This window comes from Loxodonta africana, chromosome 5, assembly GCF_030014295.1.
Source record: "Loxodonta africana isolate mLoxAfr1 chromosome 5, mLoxAfr1.hap2, whole genome shotgun sequence".
In the NCBI taxonomy this organism is placed as follows: Eukaryota; Metazoa; Chordata; class Mammalia; order Proboscidea; family Elephantidae; genus Loxodonta; species Loxodonta africana.
The window spans coordinates 162779349-162793145 of record NC_087346.1 but is presented as its reverse complement, the minus strand read 5'-3'; the positions used below and the strand labels follow the sequence as shown (position 1 = coordinate 162793145).

Genomic DNA, 13797 nt, shown 5'->3' with positions numbered 1-13797 from the left:
ACAGCAGGCACGTCAGTGTACAAAGTGTGGCTGTGGGTGCTTTTCTTTCCTCCCTAAAAGTATCGGCTGATTTGTCTTTCTGTCCTCTCAGCCGGAAGGTTCTGGGCTGGGAGTGTACCAGGGTCTCCTCCGCACCGAAATTACCCTCAATCCGTGCTCTTGTGCTCTTCCCCCTCACCTTCGGCTTGCCAGCACGGAAGATGGGACCTCCGGGAGGGCGGGCACAGCCGGCGTCTAACCCCAGGGAACGGATTTGCCAAAGAGCGGTGTGGTTGGGTCGAGCCAATCCCAAAACATTTATTGTAAACTTTAAAATGGAATCCGGATATGAACAGACACAGAAGAAATGAGAAACTTCCCAGACACGTAAAACATAATACCAGAGGCCCCGGTCCTGTGGCCAGGAGCCCGGACACCATGGGCGGTCGGTCAGAGGCTCCAGGCCCTGAAGACACAATGCTATGGCCCGGCCTCATTCGGACCCATCTCAGCCCCCTGTCCGCTCCCGGGCGGCTATGGGTCCGGGGAGGAGGCGCGTGTGGGGGTCCGTCCGGGTCCACATGGGTCTCAGCAGGCCCCACTTGGCTCCCAGGGGCGCGCCGCCTCACAGGGCGGCCGGCAGCAGTAGGGGTAGGAGGCATTGAGGTCGGGGTCGGAGGGCGCGTACCCCGGTAGCTCCACCGACGGATGTCCTCCGCAACACACCTCCACGCCCGCCTCGTCGCACGCGTGGAAGCCGCCCACATTAATGTAAGAGACCGCGTGGTGCGCAGCAAAGCCTGCGCAGTCCCCGGGGGACGCGAAGTCGGACTCTTCCGGGGAGAGGATGGAGGCCTCGCTAGGTCGTGGCTGCAGCCTTCGGCCCCGCGGTCCTCGCCGGCCCCGCCACGTCCGGGAGGCTGGCGACTGCACGCGGAGTCCCGGGCCGCCTCGGGGCCGCGTCAGGGCCCGGCCTCCCCTCCGCCGGCCACGCCGACCGCGCCGGGCCTGCGACGACTTGTAGTTCTTGACCAGCAGAAGGCTCAGTAGGCCCAGGAGGCACTCGAGCGAGTTGAAGACGGTGGAGAGGACCAGGCCGCGCTGGTAGTCCTTTAGCTGCCGGCACTTGGCGGACGTGGCGCTGTCCAGGGTGCTGCGCGCACGCGGCACGCCGGCGACCAGCCCGGGGGCGGCGGCTGCTGGGCCGGGGGCAGAGCCCGGGGCCGGCGCCCGCGGAGGCAGGCAGTAGTGAGAGTACTTGCGTTCCACTAGGGACACGGTGTCGCCGTCGATCACGGCTCCCGCGAAGGCGCTGAGGACACCGAGCATGAAGACAAGGACGCCGAACAGGAGAAGGTTCTGGCTGTTCACCGGCCCCGAGGGCCCGGCCCCGACCCCTGGCTCTCCTGGTGCGGCCTCAGGAGCTCCGGTCGGGGCCGCGGGGACCCCGAGCCCTGCGCCGGGTCCTGGCCCCCCGAGGGGCGCGTCCCGGGGCCCGCAGCAGAGCAGGGCGGCGCCGAGCAGCGAGAGGCCCGCAGCCAGCAGCAGCCCCGAGTAGAAGGCGCCGGCGGCCGCCCCGAGCCGGAACGGCTCCCCGCGCAGCTCCGAGCCCAGCGAGAAGCACTTGAGGCCGACGGCGGCAGCGCTGAGCGCACAGGCGAGCAGGAGACAGGAAGAGAGCGCGGCGCAGGCTCCTCGGACGCTCCACTTCATCCTCCGCGCCCGAGCCGGCCCGCACCCCGCGCGCCCGCCGCCTCCCGCCGCCGCCCCCGCCGCCTGCGCCTCCTCCCGGCGCCGCGCGGCCGGACCTCCGGCCTCCTCCTCATCCTCCCGCGTCCTCCCGGGCCCACGCCGCCGCCGCCGCCGCGGCCGGAGCCCGCATCCTCCGCCTCCTGCCGCCGCCGCCGCGGCCCCGCGCCGGGAACCGATGCGGCGGCGAGGACCGCAGGGCGCGCGCCCCCTCCCCAGCCGGCGGCGCCCCTCCCAGGACGCTCCCCTCCCGCCTGCGGGCCGCGCGCCTCGCCCTGGCACCGCCCTCCTCCGCCCCCCAGTCCCAGCCGCCCCCAGGTCGCCCCTACGCCACCTCGCCAGGGAGAGGTACCACTCGCTGCGTCCCTCCGCCTATGGGCGTCCCCACCCGCTGCCGACCGCTATGGGAACGCGCCCTGAGCCCCGGACTCTCTCTCCCAGAGCCCCTGGGCCCCACCCCCAGCACCTCCCACCTCTTGGTGCCCCAAGGTCTGCGCTTGCCGGGCCACAGGGCCCCAGAGGGCAGTACTCCACTCCCACCCCGGCCTGCGGGCTGCAAGGGAGCCTGAAGAAGTTAGACTGGGCGCGGGGGGCGGGGGGAGCTAGCCCAGGTGCGTTGGGGGTGAGAGGTGGAGAGAACTCGGCTGCTGGGTGGGAGGGGGGAGCGCCCTGATGCTGGGGAAGGCGATGGTGGGGAGCCCGAGTGCAGGGCAAGGAGTAGGGGAGCCTGGGTGTGGTGGAGGAGGAGGAGGGAGGGAGCCCGGTGTTGGGTGGGTGGGAGGTTCGGGGGAGGGGTTAGGAAAGCCTGGGTGCTGGGAGAGGTGGAGGGAGGCCCGGTGCTGGGACTCTCCAACCCAGGCTAGGAAGTGCACGCTCGTGTGTGTGTGCGCGCGCGCGCGTGTGATGGGGGAAGGGGTGTTAGAAGGTTCTGTCCTCAGGAAAAAGTATTGGAATTAAACTAGAGGGGGAAGGCTTAGGCAGCTCTCCTGAGTCTCGTTTGGGTTTTAGTCTAAAAGGCCCTTCCGAGGGATCAGGTAGGAATTTCCCCAGACGTAGGTGCCTGTGAATTAACTCATCAGAAGGCGGTCCACGGCCTGAGGGCGAAGGTGGGGGCGGAAGAAAATCGCCTCGTTCTGACCATGAACACTTAGGGTGGGTGAGAGGAAAGCTGGGGGGCCATGCCTGAGCCCTCCTTCCTCTCTGAAAGGAGCCCCTCCCGCTCAGGGACTAGCAGTTGGTGTGTGGGGGGGCACCTGGGAAGGCCCTTGAGGTCCCTCAGGCCGAAGTGGGCCTATTCTCCGAAGTCCTTTCCACTCCGTTTTTGTGCTGCAGTCGCGAGGCCCGGGGCTGGATGAGTCACCCTGCTGGCTAATTGCAGCGTTAAATAACTTTGAGCTCCATCCAGGAGGCGAGGCGGCGGCGGCTGCAGATAGAAAGCGCTGGAGAGGGGGGAGGGGGGGGAGAGGTGCAAAGGTCCTCCAAGAATGCACCTTCATTCCTCGCACCCACCTAGCAAGGTTCCTGACGACTCACCCTAGAGCTACACTCTCCATGCCCCTAAAGGTTTCAGAGTGTTCAACGGGAGCCGGCAGGCAGGGGCAGACGCCTCAGAGGCCCTGCGCTCCTTGGAGAAGCCGCACGCAGAGCTCCTCAGCCACATTTCACGGACACCACCTGTCCAGTGTGGGTACCTGTGAGGGTCCCTCACTCGGCCTCTGGACGTCTGCGTGGGATTGACTTCCCTGGCGGTAGCTATGAGGCAAGCCGGCAGGTTTGGCGGTATTTTTAGCAGGGAGCGCAGATTCCAGCGCCAGCCGAATCTGCTCAGGCGTGATGACTTGCCAGAAAAGTCGAAATAGTGCGACTTCTTTCACATTTGTGGTGGATGAATTTTAAAAGGACAGCGTGTATATCAGCTGTGTAATAAGCGTGGCGCCCACGCGGTGTGAGCGCGGTTGCCATGAACTGACTTCCAATGATTATTTCGGTTTCCAGGGAAACGAGATTTGCTGCAACCTCCGGTGGAAAGGAGGATGGAGAAGCCTCTCCCTCCTCAGTGCGGTGACGTTGCTGCCAGATTGATCAGCTTTGGGGGAGGAAATGAACTGCCCTGGGGGTGCTGGCCTGCTAGTTGGGGGCAGGCCTGGCGGGCTGGGGAAAGGCTTCCCTGGGAGGGCTGTGTGGAAGCACCTGCAGGTTAAATGTCTCTTTCCAGGCAGAAGGTCAGTGGTATGGGATTTCTCAGAGACCTGGCTCCTCCCCTCCTCCAGCTGCCCCTGATGCTCTACCAGGCCCTCACTAGAAGGCTTCCACCCCCGGCCACCTCCCTGTTCCTTAACCTGCCACAGGGCCTTTGCATTTGTGTGGTTTCTTCTTCCTGGAATATATTCCCCTCTCCATGCCCTCACAGCGCATCTGCCTTCCTGTAGCTCAGATCTCATCAGTGACTAACTTTAGTGGCTACCTGCTGCCTTCCAGGTACTTTGCCCGGGTTTTCTAATTCAGTCCTTGCTGCAGACCCTGCGGTGCCTGGTCCTAGTACCCTCACAAAGGCGTTCAGGAATCCGGGAGCCAGGATTCAAACCCCGGCTCTGTGCATGGCCCCAGCAGACACTCTCCCGTGACCATCAGGATTTCCCCCAGTCTAAATGTTTGTCTTCCCTGCCAGACTGGAGCTCAGTGCAGACGGGTCTGTGTCCAACCTGTGCACCTCCCCTGTCTCCATGTGGATACTCAGTGCCCTACCATGGCCATGTGCAGTGACTGAGGGTGCCTGTCCTATTACAGAACACAACACCAGCCTGTTTGCTCCCAAGGAGCATGAGTAATGCTGTGGGCCAGGCAGTGTGTAGGAAAGCAGCCATCTCCATGTTGGGGAGGGAAGGCTCTCTAGGAGAAGCAGCATCCAAAGTGGACGTGGGAAGAAGAGCTAGCTTGGTGGAGCCCTGGAGGTTAGAGGTGCAGGACCTTGAGGACACACTGAGGTCTCCTCCACAGGGGTGAGGAAGGCTGGGCTTTGTCCTGAGAGCCCAGAAGGTAGAAGGATGCCAGGCCTGCTCTGTCTGGGAGGACAGGGCTGGGGGCTTGGGCCAGAGGAGGCAGCCCTTCTGTGCCCCATGCTTCTTCCAGAGACAGCAGTCACCAGATTGTCATCTACCGCTACCCCCAACCTAGCTGGTGCATTCGGTAGGTGCTAAATCTTCCCTGAGTGAAGGGACAACTCTCCTGTCCCTCTTTCCTTTAAGCAGGAGGAAGGAGAGCACCAGACAGAAGTCTGCAGAGCTTCACTTCTAGGACATCTGTCAAGCTCACAGGGACCCCTTAACTACTTTGTCTCTCATGGTGACGATCTCTGCACCTGAGTTGGTTTCTGAAGCCTAAAACCAAGAAGAGTAAGTTGATACAAACCGATGCACATTTTGAAAGCCGATTAGATTGCTTTCTGGTGGAACCCTTTCCCCCATCTACCTGTGAGGCTCACCCGTAAAGCCTCCTTCCTTCCATCCAGCTCCACCCCCCGCCCCGCCCCGGCAGCAGCGTATGTCCCCTGCCCTTCCTCAGCACTGTCACAGGAAACCCCAGGTGCGGCTGCGGTCCAGTCTGGAAATTTGGGGGTCCCAGGGGGATAGGGAGGGAAGGTCATTCTGGAAAGAAGCACCTCCCATCTCTACCCAGTGAGAGGAATGACTTCGCAGTAGATGTTGGAGAAAGGGGAGTGATTTTAGAAATCACAGAACCCCCCACACACCCAGCACCCTCACGGTGAGTATTTGCTGTAATCATTATGGCTGTCTCCACGCTTGGTGGACATCACTACCCCATTCTGTTATTGTCAGCTGCCTTGCAGTCAGCTTCTACTCATGGCAACCTCACGCACAACAGAACAAAACGCTACCTGCTCCTGCACCATCCCTGTGATCCATTGTGGAGCCGTAGGATTTTCACTGGCAGATTTTCAGAAGTAGGTCGCCAGGCCTTTCTTCCTAGTCTTAGTCTGGAAGCTCTGCTGCAACCTGTTCAGCATCAGCAACTCGCAAGCCTCCACTGACGGACGAGTGGTGGCTCTGCAAGAGGTGCGTTGCCTGGGAGTTGAACCCTGGTCTCCTGCATAAGCCCAGTTGCCGTAGAATTGGTTCTGATTCATGGCAACTCCATGAGTTACACAGTAGAACTGTGCCCGTGGTGCGTTCTTGGCTGTAATCTTATGGAAACAGACCCTCAGGCCTTTCTCCTGCTGTGTCAATGAGTGGGATTAAACCGCCAACCTTTCTGTCAGTGATGGAGCAAAAACCCGTAGCACCATGAAAATTCTACCACCTGACCACTGCCTTACCCCACTGTAAAGATAAGGAAACCAAAGCCCAGAGGAGACGTTTTTAAAAGTTCATGTTTTTTTTTTTCTGATTACAACAGTAATCATGTGTCAATTAAGAATACTTTCCCCAACAGCGTTAAATATTATTTTAGTATTCGCATGTTCATTAGCATTTAAAATTCAGTCTTTTGGAGTATTGACTTCAGTTAATTAATTTGGCCTATTTTAATTATTTTTCTAATTAATTTGTCAGTTAATTTTTCAGTGTTTTTGTCCTTTATCTTTTTGACTGACTGAAAACTCAGATTTTCTGTTATTATTAATCCCCACCCGTTTTGTCTAGGAACAAACAATGATCTCTTAGTTACTGTCTGCACATCTCTGGGCTGACTCCTCCTAGTGATTAAAGAACTTACTCTCCCGGAACCACAGCCTGTGGGTTCTGAGACACAATAATGCACCTTAATTACTCTTTTAAAAGCTTTTTATTGTGAAATGTGATAAATATACAGGAAAGTTTTATAAAAAATACATGCAGCAGCTTAATGAATTGTAAAATGAGCCTCTGTGTGCTTGCCACCGAAGTCAAGACAGGCAGCATCTCCCCCAAACACAATGTTGCCTCCTACCCCCCCCACAACCACACCTTCCCTCTCTCTCCCCCAGCCACAACCCTCCCTCTTGTCCCCTCACCAACCACAACCTCTCTCCTGCTCCCCACCTAGCCACAGCCCTCCCTCCCACCAAGGGTAACCATTTGGGTGATGTTTTTTGCACATTACTTCTTCGAATTTGGAGTCCCAGGGCGGCACAAAAGGTTGACATGCTCAGCTCCTAAGAAAAGGTTGGAAAGAGGCTCCTTGGAAGAAAGGCCTGGTCATCTCCTCATGAAAAACCACCTATTGAAAACCCTATGAAGTGCAGTTCTACTCCGAGACTCATGGGGTCGCCATTTGTAGGAATGGACTGAACGGCGACTGGTGGTACTTTCATCACATAGCATACATCCCTAAACACTATTGTTTGGTTTTGCCTGTTTTTGAACTTTATATAAGTGGAATCATAAAGCATGATTCTTATATTCTAGCTTCTCTCGTTCAACTTTGTTTGTGCCATTCATCTGTGTTGTTTATGTATCTGTTTTTCATACACTTTCATTGCCGAACAGTATGAATCCATTGTGTGAGTATGCCACAATGTGTTTGTCCATTTTACTCATGGTGGACATTGGACTGTTTCCAGTTTGGGGCTGTTATGAACCTCCTTAGGTGTGTGCCTGGAGCACTTGGTGTGCCTTTCGTTGGAATTGCTGGACCATAAGCAATACAATATGTATCCTCAACTTTTTGTGCCCTTTGTATTGAAATATACTTTACATGCAATAAACGTCACTAATTTTAAGTGTACAATTCATGACTTTAGACAAATGTATACATTGGTGTAAATCACGACCACAGTCATGTTATGAGACTCACCAACCCATTAGTCATCAGGGTAATACAAATTAAAACCACCACAAGATACTACCGAAAATCCACCAGACTGGCTAACATTATTAGGAAGACGAAGTTTGGCGAATATGTGGCGCAACCTGAATGCTCACACATTGTTTTTGTGTTGTTGTTGTTAGGTATTGTTGCGTCGGTTCCGACTCACAGTGAGCCTGTGAACTACAGAATGAAACACTGCCTGGTCCTGCGCCATCCTCGTAATTGTTTTGCTTGAGCCCACTGTTGCGGCCACTGTGTCAATCCATCTCTTTGAGGGTCCTCTTCTCTTTCACTGACCCTGTACTCTGCCAGACATGATGTCCTTCTCCAGGGACTAACCCTCCTGACAACATGTCCAAAGTATGTGAGACGAAGTCTTGCCATCCTTGCTTATAAGGAGCCTTCTGGCTGTACTTCCTCCCAGATGGGTGTTTTTGTTCTTCTGGCAGTCTGTGTTATATTCACTATTCTTCACCAACACCATAAACACATTGTTGTTGAGAAGGCAAAATGGTTCTCTTTGCAGTCATCCTCTCCCTCCATCCCCAGCCCCAGGAAACCCCTGATTGGCTGTAGTTTTGCCTATCACTGAATTTCATATAAATAGAATCATACAGCTTGTAGTCTTTGAACTTTGTCTTCTTTCACTTGGCCATAATGCTTTTGAGATTTATCCACATTGCTGCACGAATCAGTGGATCATTAGTTTTTATTGCTGAGTAGAATTCCACCAGAAATTTGTTTATCCAGTCACTGGGTGACAGACATCTGGATGTTTCTATTTGGGATTCTTATGGATAAAGCTGTTATTAACATTCATGTACAAACCTTTGTGAACATGTTTTCATTTCTCTTGGGTGTATACCTAGGAGAGGGATTGATGGATCAAACCATAAGTTTATATTTAACTTTATAAGAAACTGCCAAACTGTTTTCCAGAGAGGCTGTATATTTTGCGTTCCCAACAGCAATGTGTAAAAGTTTCGGTTGCTTCATATGCTGGTCAACCTTGGGTGCCATCAGTCTTCTTAATAATGTTAGCCATCGTGATGGGTTTTAGTGGTATCTCCTTGTGGTTTTAACTTGTATTACCCTGATAACTAATGATGTGAAACACCTTTTCACAAGCCTGTTAGTCTTTCATTTATCTTCTTTGGTGAAGTATATGCCCAAATCTTTTGCCCATTTGAAAATATTGGGAGGTTTATCTTCTTGTAATTGGGTTGCAAGAGTTCTTTATATATCCTGGATAAAAGTTATTTATCAGATAAATATTTTACAAATATTTCCTCTAAGCCTATGGCTTGCCTTTTCATTTTCCTATCAATATCTTTTAAAAAGCAAAACTTAAATCAATGGAACTTAAGTTCAATTCATTGCTTTTTTTTTCTTTTGTGGTTTTTGTGTCCTATTTAGGAAATATTTGCCTAAAACAAGATCACAAATGTTGTTTCCCATGTCTTCCAGAAGTTTACAGATTTTGTTCTTACATATCTGATCCATTTTGAATTAAGTTTTTGTGTATGGTGTGAGGTAACAGTCAAAGTGTTTATTTTTGCTTATGGATGTCCAATTGTTCCAGCATTATTTTCCAAAAAAACATGACTTTCCTATTGAATTAACTTAGCATTTTATTGGAAATCAATTGACTGTAAAAATATGAGTCTCCTCCTAGACTCTTAATTCTGCCTCGTTGATCTATGTCTGTCCTATGCCAATACCTCACTATTTCGCTTATCGTACCTCCATAGTAATTCTTGAAATCAAGTAGCGTAAGCCCTCCAACTTTCTTCTTTTTCAAAATTGCTTTGTATTTCTTTATAAACTTTAGAACCAGCCTGTCAATTTGTGCCAAAAAGCCAGAATTTTTATTTGGATTTTACTGACCCTAAAGATTAATTTGGAAATAAATGATGTATTAGCAATATTAAATCTTCCAACCGATGAACATGGTTTATTTATACATTTATTTGTGTCGTTGTTAGGTGCCATTGAGTAGGTTCCGACACATAGCAACCCTATGTACAATGGAACAAAATATTGCCCAGTCCTGCACCATCCACACAATCATTATGCTTGAGCCCATTGTTGCAGCCACTGTGTCAATCCAGCTCATTGAGGGTCTTCCTCTTTTTTCCCTGACCCTCTACTTTGTCAAGGATGATGTCCTTCACCAGGGCCTGGTTCCTTCTGATAACATGTCCAAAGTATGTGAGACGAAGACTTGCCATCCTTGCTTCTAACGAGCGTTATGGTTGTACTTCTTCCAAGACAGATTTGTTCATTCTTCTGGCAGTCCATGATACATTCAATATTCTTTGCCAATACCCTAAATCAAACGGCTCAATTCTTCTTCGGTCTTTCTTATTGTCCAGCTTTCACATGCATACAAGGCAATTGAAAACACTGTGACTTGGGTCAGGCACCCCTTAGTCCTCAAAGTAACATCTTTGCTTTTGAACACTTTATACAGGTCTTTTGCAGCAGATTTGCCCAATGCAATGCATCGTTTGACTTTTTGACTCCTGTTTCCATGGGCGTTGATTATGGATTCAAGTAAAATGAAATCCTTGACAACATCAATATTTTCTCCATTTATTATGATGTTGCTTATTGGTCCATTTGTGAGGATTTTTGTTTTCTTTATATTGAGCTGTAATCCGTACCGAAGGCTATAGTCTTTGTTTTTCACCAGTAAGTGCTTCAAGTCCTCTTCATTTTCAGCAAGCAAGGTGGTGTCATCTGCATATTACATGTTGTTAATGAATCTTCCTCCGATCTTGATGCCACGTTTTTCTTCATATAGTCCAGCTTCTTGGACTATCTGCTCAGCATACAGATTGAATAAGTATGGTGAAAGGATACAACCCTGACGCACACCTTTCCTGACACAGAACGCAACATCCCCTTGTGCTGTCCAAACTACTGCCTCTTGATCTATATAGGGTTACATATGAGCACAATTAAGTGTTCTGGAATTCCCATTCTTCCCATTGTTATCCATAATTTGTCATGATCCACACAGTTGAATGCCTTTGCATAGTCAATAAAATGCAGGTAAACATCTTTCTGGTATTCTCTGCTTTCAGCCAAGGTCCATCTGATATCAGCAATGATATCCCTTGTTCTACGTCCTCTTCTGAATCCGGCTTGAATTTCTGGCAGTTCCCAGTTGATATACTGCTGCCATTCTTGATATACTGCATACCATTCTTGAACTATTTTCAGCAAAGCTTTACTGTGGTATTAATGATGTTGTTCAATAATTTCTACATTCTGTTGGATTACCTTCCTTTGGAATGGGCAAAAGTGTGGATTTCCTCCAGTCAGTTAGTCAGGTAGCTGTCTTCCAAATTTCTTTGCATAGATGAGTGAGAACTTCCAACATTACATTTGTTGAAACATCTCTACATTTATTTAGATCATCATTAATTTCTCTCAGCATTACTTTGTAGTTTTTAGTGCACAAGGCTTGTACATATTTTGTTAAATTTATCTATATTTATTTTACATTTTAATCATTTGGAAATATTATTTTTTATTGTGCTTTAAGTGAAATTTTACAATTCAAGTCAGTTTCTCGTACAAAAACTTATACACACATTGTTATATGACCCTAGTTGCTCTCCCTACAATGTGACAGCACATTCTTTCTCTCCACCCTATATTTTCCCTGTCCACTCAACCAGCCCTTATCCCACTCTGCCTTCTCACCTCGCCTCCAGACAGCAGCTGCGCACATAGTCTCATGTGTGTACTTGAGCTAAGAAGCACACTCCTCACCAGTACCATTTTATGTCTTATACCCCATTCTAATCTTTACCTGAGGAGTTAGCTTTGAGAATGGTTTTAGTTTTGGGCTAACAGAGAATCCCGGGTCCATGACCTCTGGAGCCACTCCAGTCTCAGTCAGACCATTAAGTCTGTTCTTTTTACTAGAATTTGAGGTCTGCATTCCACTTTTCTCCTGCTCCATCAGGGATTCTCTGTTGTGTTCCCTGTCAGGGCAGTCACTGGTAGTAGCCAGGCACCATCTAGTTCTTCTGGTCTCAGGCTGATGGAGTCTCTGGTTTATGTAGCCGTTTCTTTCTCTCAGGCTCATATTTTCCTTGTGTCTTTGGTGTTCTTCATTCTGCTTTGCTCCAGGTGGGTCAAGACAAATTGATGCATCTTAGATGGCTGCTTGCTAGCTTTTAAGACCCCAGATGCCACTCACCAAAGTGGGATGCAGAACATTTTCTTAATACACTTTGTTATGCCAGTTGACCTAGATGTCCCCTGAAACCATGGTCCGCAGATCCCTACCCCTGCTACTCTATCCCTCTAAGTGTTTAGGTATTTTCAGGAAACTTCTTTTCTCTTATATTAGTCCAGTTATGCTGACTTCCCCTGTCTTGTGTGTTGTCCTTCCCTTCAGCTAAAATAATTCTTGTCTACTATCTAATTAGTGACCAGCCCTCTCCCTTCCTTCTTCCCCACCCTTGTAACCATCAAAGAATGTTTTCTTCTATGTTCAAATCATATTTTGAGTTCTTATAATAGTGGTCTCGTACAATATTTGCCCTTTTGTGCCTAATTTCACTTAGCATAATGCCTTCCTTATTGCTCCCATTTATGAAATGTTTCACGGATTCATCGTTGGTCTTTATCGTTGAGTAGTGTTCCGTTGGGTGAATATACTGTCATTTGTTTATCCATTCATCTGCTGATAGTCACTTTCTTTGTTTCCATTTTTTGCTCTTGTAAACAGTGCTGCAATGAACATGGTTGTGCATATATCTATTCGTGTGAAGGCTCTTACTTCTCTAGGATATATTCCAAGGAGTGGGATTGCTGGATTGTATAGTAGTTCTATTTCCAGTTTTTTAAGGAAGTGCCAAATAGGTTTCCAAAGTGGTTATACCATTTTACATTCCCACCAGCAGTGTATAAGTGTTCCAGTATCTCCACAACCTCTCCAACATTTATTATTTTGTGTTTTTTGGATTAATGCCAGCCTTGTTGGGGTGAGATGGAATCTCATTGTAGTTTTGATTTGCATTTCTCTGATGGTTAATGATCGTGAGCATTTCCTCATGATCCGTTAGCCACCTGAATGTCTTCTTTGGTGAAGTGCCTGTTCATATCCTTTGCCCATTTTTTAATTGGGTTATTTCTCTTTTTGTTGTTGAGGTTTTGCTGTATCTTGTAGATTTTAGGGATTAGATGCTGATTGGATTTTTCATAGCCAAATTTTTTTCCCATTCTTTTTAGTCTTTTGGTGAAGTCTTTGGATGAGCATAAGCGTTTGCTTTTTAGGAGCTCCCAGTTATCTAGTTTCTCTTCTGGTGTTTGTGCCTTGTTAGTAATGTTTTATGTACTGTTTATGCCATGTATTAGGGCTTCTAGCATTGTCCCTATTTTTTCTTTCATGGTCTTTGTTTTAGATTTTATATTTAGGTCTTTGATCCATTTTGAGTTAGTTTTTGTGCATGGCATGAGGTATGAGTCTTGTTTCATTTTTTTGCAGGTGGATATCCAGTTATGCCAGCATTATTTGTTAGAAACTATCTTTTCCTCCATGTAATGGGCTTTGAGCTTTTGTCAAATATCAGTTGCTCATAGGTGGATGAATTTATGTCTGGATTCTAAATTCTGTTCCATTGGTCTATGTATCTATTGTTGTACCAGTACCAGGCTGTTTTGACTACTGTGGTGGTGTGATAGGTTCTAAAATCAGGTAGTGTGAGGCCTCCCACTTAGTTCTTTTTCAGTAAACCTTTACTTATCTGGGGCCTCTTCCCTTTCCATATGGAGTTGGTAATTTGTTTCTCTACCTGGTTAAAAATGCCATTGGAATTTGGATCGGGATTGCATTGTATCTGTAGATCGCTTTGGGTAGAATGGGCATTTTCACAATGATGAGTCTTCCTATCCATGAACAAGGTATGTTTTCCACTTATGTAGGTCTCTTCTGGTTTCTTGCAGTAGTGTCTTGTAGTTTTCTTTGTGTAGGTGTTTTATGTCTCTGGTTAGATTTATTCCTAAATATTTTATCTTCGTGGGGGCCTACTGTAAATGGTATTCGTTTGGTGATTTTTTTCTTTGACATTCTCTTTGTCCCTGTAGTGGAATCCAACTGGTTTTTGTATGTTTATTTTGTATCCTGATACTCTGCTGAACTCTTCTATTAGTTCCAGTAGTTTTCTTGTGGCTTCTTTAGGGTTTCTGTGTATAAGATCACATCATCTGCAAACAGAGATATTTTTAATTCTTCCTTACCAG

The 13797-nt window shown here is 49.0% G+C and overlaps 1 protein-coding gene across 1 annotated transcript; it reads right to left on the bottom strand.

Annotated features, from left to right (window-relative positions):
• Positions 1-567: 567 nt before the first annotated feature.
• Positions 568-1692, bottom strand: TMEM271 (transmembrane protein 271). The gene has a single exon (XM_064286297.1). The coding sequence runs from the start codon at positions 1690-1692 to the stop codon at positions 568-570; it is 1125 nt and encodes a 374-aa protein (XP_064142367.1).
• Between the last annotated feature and the right edge of the window lie 12105 nt (positions 1693-13797).

Coding starts and splice junctions, on each gene's coding strand:
- TMEM271 (XM_064286297.1), bottom strand. CDS start 1,692: ATGAAGTGGAGCGTCCGAGGAGCCTGCGCCGCGCTCTCTTCCTGTCTC.